The 13,419-nt window shown below is 38.9% G+C and overlaps 1 protein-coding gene across 3 annotated transcripts in view; it reads right to left on the bottom strand.

Annotated features, from left to right (window-relative positions):
- The window catches only part of SLC22A15 (solute carrier family 22 member 15), a 69,012-nt gene that overhangs the window by 38,781 nt on the left and 16,812 nt on the right, over positions 1 to 13,419 (bottom strand). For all 3 annotated transcript variants that reach the window (XM_027653477.1, XM_027653478.1, XM_027653479.1), the window contains exons 4-11: positions 12,295 to 12,459; positions 11,137 to 11,266; positions 9,222 to 9,437; positions 7,698 to 7,838; positions 6,857 to 6,942; positions 5,294 to 5,414; positions 4,322 to 4,394; positions 836 to 1,024 (exon numbers count right to left, since the gene is read on the bottom strand). In XM_027653477.1, the coding sequence (XP_027509278.1) occupies positions 836 to 1,024; positions 4,322 to 4,394; positions 5,294 to 5,414; positions 6,857 to 6,942; positions 7,698 to 7,838; positions 9,222 to 9,437; positions 11,137 to 11,266; positions 12,295 to 12,459 (1,121 nt within the window). The remainder of the gene's footprint in view (positions 1 to 835; positions 1,025 to 4,321; positions 4,395 to 5,293; positions 5,415 to 6,856; positions 6,943 to 7,697; positions 7,839 to 9,221; positions 9,438 to 11,136; positions 11,267 to 12,294; positions 12,460 to 13,419) is intronic.

The following is a 13,419-nucleotide window of genomic DNA, read 5'->3' as shown; positions in this document are numbered from 1 at the left end:
AACCACTAGTCCATCGATACTTAAAATTCTGAGACCATTAAAACTTTACCCAAGTTCGAACACCCACTTCCAGCTTCTCCAGCTACTTCTTTCTAATCCCATTTCAGTCACAGAGGAGCAGCCATGTTAAAAAAATCTCCACATGACTGGAGGATGTAGATGCCAAGGAGTTTAAAAAAATGAAGTATAAAGTGATATGAAAAACAACATTCAAGGAAACCTGACTGCAAAACATGCTGCTGCCACATTTATTTATGCTTATGCCTGAGAGTTTTGTAGTTCCAATGTTTTCAACAAATCTCATTTCCCAGAGTCAACCATGGGACACATATTGGAGGTTAGTCTAGCTTTAACCCATTTAAAGCCTCTTAGTCTAGCTTTAACCCATGTAAAGCCTCTCTAGGACAGACCTAACAACTGGCACTGCAGAACAGTCCAGGCAGGTCAGTAGTACACGTTGCTGCCTTTGAGAACAGCTCTTCACAAACAGGCTTTTGTTTTTGTTAACATCTAAGGCTTCTCAGGCTTCAGTGGCCAGCTTTGGATGAAGTATGCTGCAGCAATCCTTCTCAGAGATTAGAGAGGCACAAACATCACTTTATCCCAAAGGGAAATACTGTAAGCTTCTGGCCTTGAAGGGATGAATTAACCCAGCTATGTTTCAGCCTGCATTTCCAGATGTGATGGTAGGGTTACTAAACTCTCTTCTCTATCTCCTTGGGGCCTATCCTCCACAGGCCACGAATCACTATCCTAATTTATTTAGAGTGGCATATTCAAGCTGACAGCTGAAATAAACACAGTAGAAAAAGTACTAGGAAAAAAATTAATATACCTGGGAGCCATCTAGGGCTTGCAATGTCATGGCTTCATCTCCCAGCCTCCAGTACGAGCATACCTGCAGGTCTGAAATAGTTTCTAGCAAAGGGCTGTTTAAGGTCTCTGGTAACAATAAGCTTAAGAGCCCAGACAACAGACCAGTCGCTCCAAACACAATGTAAGGTAGAGACCACTGTACAGATTTCTGGAAAAAATAACAGAGAGTTATGCTGAGATTGGTTCCCTGTAGTTCATACTGCCTATTAAAGCACTTAGCCTTTACAACCAATCCCCAAGCCATGTGTTTGTGTTCCTATTTAGTATAAAGTTACCGATCCTTCTGTTGTTTTTTATTTGTTTGTTTGTTCTTTAACCAATATTGTCAGTTGTATCATATTAATACTATTAGATCCACACAGATTTTGAGATGAACTTTAAAAGAAACGCCTGCTGAATTTGAACTCAATTCTTTCCCATAACATATGTATTTTTTAACAAATGCAACATCCTTTTGTAGTAGGGAACAGAAACCACAGAAACACAGACATGTTGCTTGGAGATCTCTTGGTCATCTAGGCCAACCACCTATACTTCAAAGCACAACTACAGCCACCACTAGACCAAATCAATCATAGCTTTGTGTAACCAAGTATTGAAAAAACTGCAAGGATAGATATTCCCCAAAAAGGAGACTGTTCCAATGCTGCCTTAAGCCTCTCAAAAAGATTATTTTCCAAATTTCCTATCTAACCCCCAAAACCTCCTATCTAACCACAAAACCTGTGTCCATTGACCCCTTCTGAACTGTTCCACATAGCTGGGAAGAACCAAGGTGTAAGACCCAGTGTTCACCTGAAGCCATGTGCCCTAGGCTCCTGACCATTTTGGTTACTCTCCACTAGACGCTCCCCAGATTTTTCAACATCCCTCTCAAACTAGAAAGGTAATTAATCTGTGGGCCACATACTGAATTGGGCCTGATGTAGCTCAGCGTGAAGTGTATCTGTCTGTGACGAGAGGGCTGGCTTCCACTTAACCTGTCTCTTCCAGCAAGGCTGCTACTCAGCCAGTTGGTTCCCAGACTGCAATGACCATGCAGAAAGTCCACACTACAAACAGAATTTTATTCTTCTTCTTAGCCTTCAAGGGATTTCTACTGGCCTAGAGAGTCCCACTGGACTCAAGAGCTACCATTTCTTGCTACTTCTCCTTATTTTGCATTCTCTAAAAGGGAGGATGCATTCAGTCTTATCTTTCACTTTTCACTAGCCACCAAATATTGACCCCACCACTATCCCTTTGATCCTGGTGGTCCATACAACATTCAAATTTAATATTCCTTCCATCCAGGACACATTTCCTCAGCTTCCAAATGCTAATAATGTAGGATAGTCTCACAAGCCTTACAAAAGCCTTCCCTGCTCTCCTCCCTTTCCTCATCCGTATTACCTTCTGTGATTAAATGACTATCAAATCCAACTGGCTGAAAAGGAATTATTCTTAGTAAACCCATGTTCACTGATCCTGATTACCTTCCTTGCCTTCAAATGCTTAGAAACAGATTCTGAGAGATCATGTTTCAACCTTCCCAGAGACTGAGTTCAAGCTGCTCAGGCTGTAACACGCTGGTTCCACTTCCTGATATTTAAGATGCACACAGCATTAGCCATTTTACTCCCACAGCTATCAGTGATCCTTCACTACGATGATGGCTTATCACACATGATGGACAATTGCCTCACTATCACAATCAGCTCTTTCATCAACTCCTAAGGAATCCTATCCCATGGAATGGAAAGCTTTCAGCTTTAAGTGTTCTTGAACCTACTGCTCCTCCTACTGTTTGCTGGTCTTCCACTTCCTCAATTGTGCTGATAGGCAGACTGTCATGGGGTCAGGCTTTGCCTGTCAAGACTAAAGCGTAAAGTATTTCAGCTTATTCCATGTCATCCACAGGATGCCCATCCCATTTCATAGCAGGCTTAACATTTTCACTGAATTTCCTTCAGCTGATAGAATCCCTATTTATGTTTCTTGCTAGTTTTAGCTTCAACTGAGCTTTGGTCTTCCTGTCACCACTTGTGATTGTGACAGCCTAAGCAATGCTTACAGTTCTCTTCTGATGCCTGTCCCTGTTCTCACATGGCTTATTACAAGCCAAACTACACAGAGGAAAGGTGGATACAAAAAATTCAAGTTATCTACAACACAGCTCCATAATGTGTACATTCGGATAACCAGTAAAGCAGGCTCATTTTAGAAAAGGGCAAGAGTTTATCTGTTTGTTTCATCTTGTATAGGAAAGAGCAATTCTAAATGGAGGAAAATAACAGGCTGTGATCAAATGGAAGACCAACATGTCACCTCCGATCTCAGCAATTAACTTTTCCTATTCTTACTATTATAAGATCCACGGATTAAAGACACTGAAAACACATTAAAATAGTAAAAGAAATTCCAAACCACAAAAATACTTAATTCTTTTCTCAAATCAATGTTAATTTGTTACTTAAACAGAGCTATTTTCATTTTCATGGAACCCCTTCAAGCATGATGATTCAAGATTTATGTCTCATGCAGTATAAAACCTCTGCTAGACACAATATAATCGATGACAAAACCGCTACATAAAAGCTGCCGATTAAATCTACCTGACAGACCAGCACCAGTCTTGGCTTTGCCTGTTGTAGCCCAGGGCTTTTCACACTCTCACCTACCCAGCGTTTCATTCTGCAGATTAAAGAGCTCCCTATGCTCACCTGCCTTTTTTTGAGCCTTCTGCCTCACATATAAGAGAGCAAATGGCAGAGCACAAAGTTACCTCAGATAAAATCTGTCACATTAAAGGAATTGCAAGCAGCTGATGTGAAAAACTGGCACACTCTTTCACCTGCATATACATAAAACAATAAGCTGAGGAAAATAACAATATCTTCCCCACGTTTTGTTCTTCAGAATTTTAATTTGCCTTGACAGATTGCTGTGAAGTTTGTGCTCAAAAGCCTTGCCAGTGTATCAGATCTCCACATCATCATCTTCACTCATTGAAAGATAAACTAATTTGCTGATGTTTATACACCACAAAGTGCACTGGCAGTAAAACTAATTTATTCTCAGAAATACAAGTTATTGAGCCCATATGCTTTATTTTGACACAGTAGATCCTTTAACTATATGGCTTTTCTGCTATTGCTTGCTTAGGGTTTAAAACTGGGTATCACCATCTTGGTAATTTGAAATTACTATATTGCCAAGGTCCACTAGTTAAATCCCAAAATTTTTACTAGAGATAAAGTACCTTCTAAATTAAATAATGCTGAGGTTTTGTCTAATCACACAGATGACACTGCAATGCCTTTGGCCTACCATGATACTGTTAAGGTATGCAACTTACGTATCTTAGTTTACATACATAATCCATCAAAAATATTCCCATCTCTGAAAGGCTCTGATACATCAGAGCCACAAAACAAAAATATACATAATAGAAGTTCAGACTAACCAAGGAAGGGACAAAAGGTGCAATGATTCCACCAACACGAGAAAACATGGAGCAGGCACCCATTCCAACATTCCTAAGAAAAAAACCAAAAATAATTAATCTTCTGAAAAGTGCCACTGAGCAAGAAAAAAAACTCATCAGTCATCACCCTCAGCACATTAACTGGTAAAGAAAAGTCAAATATAACTGAAAGCATCCCAAGACAGGAATGAAACATTTTTGTAATTAAAATGAAGCAAAAGTCCCCTTTACATTCAGAATTCTAACATACAGACACATGTAGAGAGACAAAACTTGTGTGATTTCAGTTCATGCATCTTGTCTGTGTGAATCTCTGGCTGAATTAATTTATCCAAATCCTATTAATCAGCAGAACTGCCCACCCATGACAAACAGCACTGTATAGTTTCACTGATGGCTGATCATCATAGGCACCCGTATGGTAGATGCTTTTGTCTGCTCTGTCAGCCCAAGCACAGGGTATTTCTGCCTCTAGTGAGTGAAACCTTACTGTTGCTTATATAGAGCCTATGAAGCATCAAGTTACTTTTACAAAGCTTATTAAGCAGTCATCTTCAATGTTCCTGGTTAAGCAAGTATGATAATAGAGTTGTGTGCTTCACAAAGTACTGAAAAAGTAAGATACCACTCATTAAAAGAAATATCAGCGGTTACTATTGTTATCCTCATTGGTGGAAGGAGAGTCGTAAGCACGCCAAGCAGCCAGAGGACTATTTTACTGTTACATAGAAACATGGTTAGTCTGAAGAGAACATTGCAAATTTGAGGGAAGACAAAGTGAAAAGAGGATAAGAGAAGAAATTTAACATGTAAAACTACAGATAACCATTATATGTAACTGAAAAATTCAAATGAAAAGGTATAGTTAATAGAAAAAAAGTAACAGAGAAGTAAAAGATGGTCAGCTAAGAGAACCACAGAAATGAAGACTTAAAAATTAACTTGTGTTACCTGATCACTGTGGGATAAAGTTCTGATGTGTAGATGTAGACAATGTTAAACGCAGCACTGATTGTCAGTTTCCCCAGCAAAGACAGAGAGTGACTATTCACCACTGCAAACACTCCAGTATCTGATGGAGAAAATGTCACCCTTTTCAGGCTTTTGAGAACTCAAATACATCTCTAATGATTTCAATTACACAATAGTATGGAGTGAATAGGAACCTAGTGAAGAGTCTAAGAGTTGAAACTATAACTCAGTATTTTCAGAGTCTACCACTAATTAAATACTAAACTAGTTCCATTGGTAAGCTGAAGAAAAGAGTGATACATTTTTCAAAAGTGAGTAGGCTTTTTCAGTAACAAGAGATTCAGTGTCAATTCTATAGTATCATTACCTGCTTCTAACATTATTACTCTGGAAGGAAGATGCTGTAAAGGACCATACCAAACATCCCATCCAGCTTACTTTTGTCAGAACAGCTAGTTCTTACTTGCTTCAATCAGGCACATCAGAGCTCATGCCCAGCTGAAACAGGTGCTTCCTTCTGGCCAGTGAGTCATTTCACTTCCTAAGGCACTTTGCCCCTGTCTGACTTTGGCAGTCCAGTACACAGCTGATTTCCTGGAGTCTTGCAATTCTATCCCCTCTTTTCACATGTTTTATTTGGACTGATATGCAAAAACTACTTGATGACTGATACCAGTTGAACCAGAATATCTCTGTGTGTCCAGGCTCTAGCATCTGGAATAATTCTGGAAACTTGAGTTGCACCCCTTTAAAAAAATGCTTCACCTATTAGATGCATTGCCATCTAGAGCAACTTATGTGCTCTATCCTAAATGTTTAATTTTTTTAATCACTCTTCAAAGGTGTTATACATCCACAAATCTTAAAAGTGAGGTGAGTTTATACATCTGGTTTTCAAAAGAAAAATTACTCTGTAATTTTGTTTCTATCATTTTGATAAACATCTGAAAATTAACGCTAGTGTGTCTCAACAAAAAAGACATTTAATTTCACATTTCTTAAAGACCCCTTCCTTCAAAAGATTATCAGAATGCTCTCTGAACTGAAAGTTATGTGGCCACACTACTAACACCACAATCACACTAGTCTTGAACATTACAGAGCCACGAGGAAAAGATGGAAACTTGTTCCAAGACTCAATTCTTCGGATCTTTTGACACTGGTCTTTCACTTTGACAGACACATACAAGTTGCATGGGTACTACTTAGATGGACATATCATTTCGCTAATGGAGATACCACAAGAAACATCACTCTTTGGGATTACATCAGAAAATTTGGAAAGGAGCAACTGATGTGATCAGAAGTAAAGGGCAGAATCCAAAGGCAAAAATTCAAATCCAAACCTTCTTAACAAGCTTTCCTTAAGGTCTTAGGAAGATTGCTGTTTATTCTTTTTGTGAGTTAGCTTCTCTGATTCAAAAATTGAGACTCACACGTGGTATGAGCCTGATCTATGAGCAAAAATCAAATTCTTAGGCTGTAGGATGCTGCCTTTACCTATTTTTATCCCATACTCCAGAAACAAAAGGAAATACTCACCTTTCTTCTTAGGAAGAAACATGACAATAAGACAAGCCAATCCTCCCAGGAACAGAAATGCACTCAGTGTTCGCTTACGACCAAACCTGAGATGCAAGGATAACAAAGCTTTATTCTGCATTAGGTCTGTCCTTTGCAGAGCAATGCAACCTCTAAGTTCACACTGACTCTTTAATTGCAGTTGGGAATTCTGAATGCCATCTTCCACCAACACTTCCTCTCACACCATTTTTAAACTAGCTTCTATTGCAAAATGAGCACCAACTTTCTGCACTGGCTGACAACTTCTAGGATTTTGATTTGCTTCCCTCTGTGTGTGCACATTTACGAACCTCCTTGGGGGACACACAGAGAAGAGATCAGGAGGTGAATTCTACAAAAAGTGAGCAACATTGTCCAGAGTATCGTGGTTCAGGAAAAGACTAAACAAATACCTGCTCTCCTCACATACTAGCACACACAGGTAGTGCTCCACGAGACCACACGACAGCTCCAGCTGAGACAGCTCCAGCTGAGTCTCGACAGCTTTGTCCCAGCAGTGAGGATGGGGATCACATCCCACAGCGGTGGGAAGAACGCTATCTAGTGTTAGCATGGAGTCAGCACAGCCAGGCTCGGCTGAGCTAGATCAGCCTCATCTGAGCCAAACCCAGATGGCTCGCTATTATCTTGAAAACAAGTTAAACTGCTATTTGAAATAAAGATATATCATGGTACTTTCAAACTGAAGCAGGAAGCCCCACACAACAGACACAAGACAGGAGATGCAATATATGGGAAACGTTATCTTTGAGAAAAGTTATAAAAAAACCCTGAATGGGTTAATAAGTTCCATACTTACCATTTTTGGTTAATCAAGTAAATACAGATTGGGTATGCTGGGATTTCTATCAAGCCTGAAAGGGCTAAATTGGCATAAATACTTCCACCTAAGTCACCCACATTAAGGGTAAGACCATAGTAAACCAAGCTGCACACAAACCTGCAAAAGACAGAATTAAAAGAAAAGTAAAATCAGAGCTGACACTTTGACTGCCAAATCAAAGCACTGGTCTGGCACAATACACTATAAACTATATTTAGCATTTCAGAAGATAGGTCTAAAATGTTCCTCTACAAGTGTATGATGCCTTCTAGGCAAAGAAACCATTCTGTCCCTGCAAGACCCAATTCTTGACTTATTACTGAGTTAAACTTAAGACTACTCTTAAAAAGAACATGCATAAACCAGAATCAAGTTAAATATCATCATGATTATATTAGTTGACTTGAAAAATGTCTTTGCCCTTTTTGTTTTTATCAGGTCTCATGTTCATCTATACGTTTCCAACTGTGTGTAAACTAAGTATCTCCAGCAGTTCAAGCGACACTTTGACCCCCTGTTATATTCTACTGGTCCAGTTTATTCATTCTCCATCTCTGTTTAACTTTTCTTTTGTAACTCTGTCGTCTTGTACATTCCTGTAAAGACCATCATCTTTACAGAAAGTAAATGGTTACTAACTCATTCCGCAGGAAATCATCAATTCTCATTTATGGAACAAAACAATGAATTATTTATTCCGCAGTAAGCATTTGGAAAAGCAACAGGAAAACAGCTCTGTGTTGTCTGCTGACAAAATTATTTGTTTTATTCTTAATCAATACATCTCTCCCAAATATATTCATTATAAAAGCAACTGTATGAGCAGTAATGCCAGGGGACTTACATACTATGCCATACATAAGGTTTATTTCAAAGTAGCAGCAAAAGACCTCAGGGGTAGCAGAGCTCTTTCAAACAAAACGGGCACTTTTGGAGGTAAATTTCTGCTAGTGACCAGAGGGAGTGTGGTTGGCTCCTGTTCCCTGTGGTGGGCTCCTGCTCCTCCGCTACAACAACTGTAGTTGTAGCACTGGCAGCGCTTCCTCTGAAGAAAATAAACATGCTCATTCGACAAGGTAGGCCACCCACCTGCTCATGGGCTCCTTACACACAAAACAAACAATGACCCATGTGACAAAATACTGACAGCACCAGGCCTAAGAGGAGGACAGCGTGACTAATCTCAGCAGGGGTCAGAAGAGAACAGGTAGTTCTCAACTATTTCGAGACTCAAAAAGCAAGATAGAAATGCAAAGATAAAACACCTCAGAACTAGACTGTTTCATGTTAAAAATGGCTTCATGTTAGAAATGCACTAAAAAAGTACTGTTAATACATAGTGAAATACTATAAAGGATCCTTTTTAGGTACAGTGTCCCTAACAACACAGGCTGAGACTAAGTACAATCTGCAGGATGAGCCAATTTTCAGCAACATATTCTCTCAAGGACTTAAAGAGGCCACAGTAGCAAAGCTGGGCCTACAGAGTATTTCAAGTACCAGGTAAACATCATGATCAAGGTGCGTCCCAAGAGAATCCTGTATCGGAATAGATCCAAAAAGCTGCCAGCCTCTCTGGAGCCCCTCTCTGCTGGGAGTTTCAATGAAAAAGTGCACTTCTGCTTGCGGTTCCTCTTGGCAATGAGGTAGAGAGCATCTTCTGCCTCATTCAGACGGCCTTGAGAATACAGCCAGCGGGGGGACTCGGGAATGAATCTGAAACACACGTACACAGACACCTTTAGGGTTTTTCTTTTCCATTAGGCTTGACCTGCCTATGGGAACAAGGCTGAAATACAGCCCTTCAGGTATAAAACTGACTTAACTGAAAGAGAGACAAATGACAGTGAAAGGAAACATAAGATATATGTAATTTAGATACCAAGAAATTACACTGAGTGTATACACAGACACACACATAGAAAGGACAATATCACAAGTTACAGTATGATTAGGACCCTGTCTTTGGAGGATTCAGAATTAAGAAGGCACACATTACTACAAGTAACACAGGATGTTTTAGTAAGACCAACTAGTTCCACTTCTCATTTTCCATAAGATCAATTTAATTTCTCATTTTCCAACTTTTTACCAAATTCTCTCCTCTAGACAGGAAGACAGATGCTGCATGAAAGTCATGCTCCTCATGTGCACTGTTCCCTCGACAGGTCTATAACTTCAACATGGCCTACAAAACAAACCTTCTTCTATTCTTTTGGATTTTCAGAACTAATTTAAACTTTAGTATTTTGCCAGAAGCTTTTTAGGACTTTTGCCTCTGAACAGAAATGACATTTTACCACTAAATTTAGAAGAAAGTGATTCTGTGCTTTTATAAAAGGAAAGAGATTAGAAAAGAATGTATTTTCTTCCCCATGATAAAAATCTGATTGTATTTTCTGCACAGAGTAATTTTTAAGCCATGTGGGAGGAAGGCAGTGTGAAATTTGGAATAAAATCCCCTTTCTTATAGCCTCTGAGCATAGCTCTGAAGTCCCAAGCATAACTTATTTAAAAAAATTGTACATAGCAATCTGAAAGTTAAAATTTTTTCGCCAAAAGCCCCAAACACCACTAAGTTTTGAAATATCTGAAGTGTCAGCTCTCCCTTTCACCTCGTGAACAGCCTCTGAGACGTTTTCCTGAGTTCTGATGCTTTCTTTGAAAGGGCATGCGGATTCTTTAGCAAAGGCTTTATCCAAAAAGTTACTGAAGTTAAATAGATGTTGGAAAGGAAAAAAAAAACCACTTTAGTTTAAACAGCACCTAAAGTTATTTTCTTCTTTCAGTTACTGAGATTTAGATGTCAGGAAGCAGGTAAGAAAAGCACATTGCGTCACATAGCTTTGAGTGCTAAAATCCACAAACACAACCCCCCTACTATCTCAAAAAAGATCACATTTGAAAAAATAAAAGGAAGCTGCCCATTTCTTTTGCATGTCACCTTTAAGACTGTATGTGCAAGCAATTTCGATGCTTTTCCTTCTGTGTAAGCACAACTATAAGAGAAACTTATAGGAGAAATTGTGTTATCACATAACCACAAAACCATTTCTCCATCTCTTAAACATGTATGTGTAGTGCCTTGTAGCATACCAGACAACAGTTTAGATCATCCACATATACCAGCTAAAGAATAGGATGTGCTTCTATACTACTCTGAGACTGTTCCCATCTACAGTAATTATGCATATACCATACAATGTAGACTAATGTTGTCAAACATTACAGCATTACTGTTTGAACAAACCACAGAACATGGGGTGGTAAAAGCTGAGAGAAATATATTATTTACACCATTTCATGCCATCCTAGAAAGGCATCTTGACTTAGTTGTTTGGTTTTGTTACTTGGTTTTGTTTGTTTATTTTTTAAATTTCTTTCTTTATGAAACTCAGTTTGAAAAATAACTTACAGAGAGAGAATAAAGACGATTGTTCCTTCCAGGTTAACCACAACAGCAAGAGTCCTCCAGGAACGAATGAAGTACCCTAATAAAGCATACTGGGCAATTCCCACAGCAAAGAACAAGCCACCAATAGAACCTAACATACAATTAAAAACAAAACATTATCACTCCTTTAAGAAACACTAGTAAATCTCAACACACAGGATCAGACAAAAACTAACTCTTCATTAACAAAAACTCGTTCAGCAATACAGACAAAACCACACACCTCTTTGACCAAAAAATATTCTGTTCTTCACTGAAGGAGGGTAGAAGAATTACATCTAATTGCAATGATCAGTAAGAGCCCCAAAAGCACTCTTCTACATCCTGTGCACCCACAGCCCCATAAAGAGTTAAGTCTTCTAATTCCAAATATAAGCATGTTTCAGCTTCCTCTGTGTAAAAATAAATACTACAAACCATTGAAAATTAGGTATGTTAGGAACATATAGTATTTATTTGTAACTTTCACCATTTGTAAGATACCCTGCTTTAAAACAGTCTCAGCATAGCACTTCTTTGGCACTTGGCACAGACTGGGTAAGTCCAGCCCTCTAGCTGTAACAGTACAGGTTATACACATCATGTCCGAAGGACAGGTCCGGCACCAGCAACTAAGACAGCTAAGGGTGTCTGTATCTTTTGTTCTAAATTCTAAGGTTAATTACCCCATGGGACAACTTTTGGTTTTTTAACATATAAACAACAGTTGTCTCATCTTCCCATGATATAAAAAGCACTTTTGATTTCTTTTTGAGAACTGCCAGGAAGGAAAGAATTGATAGTTAGTACACAAACACTAAGCTCTGTTTAGCAGAGTCCAAAATTCTGATGGATAGTGCTCGGCTGTAACAACCCTTGGATGAGTATTTAGCTGGGTAACATTCACAGGAGATGCTTCAGCTGGACCTTTGTCAACTTGAGTGATGTAGAAACCCGAATGGCCCCAAGTAATCTACTCTGCTTGCCCAAGGCTCATATTAAACAAAGCAGAGTTCAAAGACTGGTCACAGAAATGCTCAAGTAGACCTAAATTTGCAACTGCTATGGTGTTAGTTTTGGTGTGTCTCAAGTGGTGTGAGAGGCTGAAATCTATAAATTCTGACAATAAAGGCACATTACCTGCTAATGCCCAGTAGGCAGTACCCACACACTCATTCAGTAGAACAAAGGCTACCAGTGACATCCCACCATTCATCATCCCTACCAAGAATCGAGAGATGGCAAAGAATTCATAGGAGGGTGAGAATCCATTTGCGATGGCAAACAAGATGTCAAGAGCAAAACCTGGAAAACACGGTAAAGTTTCACTTCAGAAGAGTACCTAAAGAAACAAAGTATTTACTAGTGTCTTTACTTGATGTTCACTGGCATCTATCCTGAGCAACCAGTCAACTATACCACCACAGGTTTGGGCAGAAACTTAAATACCTGGAGTCAATATCATACAGGGAGGACACAAAAGGAGCGGGTTTTGATACAGTTTGCAGTATTAAATTTTCAAATTCAGTTCATGACGGACAATTCTTTTCATATACTCAGAACCACTGTCTGACTCCACTTAAGATGGCTTGACATTTATCCCCAATACAGATTAAATACATGACCAAATATCTCCACTCATTCTTAGAAAGCAGTGTACAGAAACTAGAGAAGAGAAACATTGCAAGGGGACAAAACATGGTGGCTTTGCACTGCATAGCAGCCCCCCCCTTTATCTGCTTTGAATGAGGTTGCTCCTTTAAAAAAAAATAATCCATTTTTTAAATTCTATGTGCTCATCCACTGACACAAAACTTTATACATACACAAAACATGCAGTTTAAAATATGTGATCCAAGCAGAGTAAAAAAGCTTATGAGCTTTAAAACACTATGAGGATCAGAAATACATAAAAATTAAATCATGCAGAGAGAAGATAAAAGGTGCAACAAATTCTTAACACGTTATACATGTAAGAACACTATTAAAAATTACTAGAAATATTAATTGCAACCTGCAGGGATCCCATGACCACAATATGCAGGGATGTAAGCCCTTACGGCATGACTCTCAAATCCAGAATACCTCGCAGATATTCGTATGGTGATTGAACAGTCAAATATTAATTTCTTTTCATGACTTATATTCCTGAAGTATATTGGAAGGACAAAACAAACAAACAAAATCACAACACGTGAGTCACAGCTGCATATCAAGCTCTAGCAGAAAGTGGGCTCCTGCCACTGATCTTCAGAGACATGACAC

This window comes from Corapipo altera, unplaced genomic scaffold, assembly GCF_003945725.1.
Source record: "Corapipo altera isolate COAL_440 unplaced genomic scaffold, ASM394572v1 61, whole genome shotgun sequence".
In the NCBI taxonomy this organism is placed as follows: Eukaryota; Metazoa; Chordata; class Aves; order Passeriformes; family Pipridae; genus Corapipo; species Corapipo altera.
The sequence above is the reverse complement of the archived record's forward strand: the minus strand, read 5'-3'. Positions and strand labels throughout refer to the sequence as shown.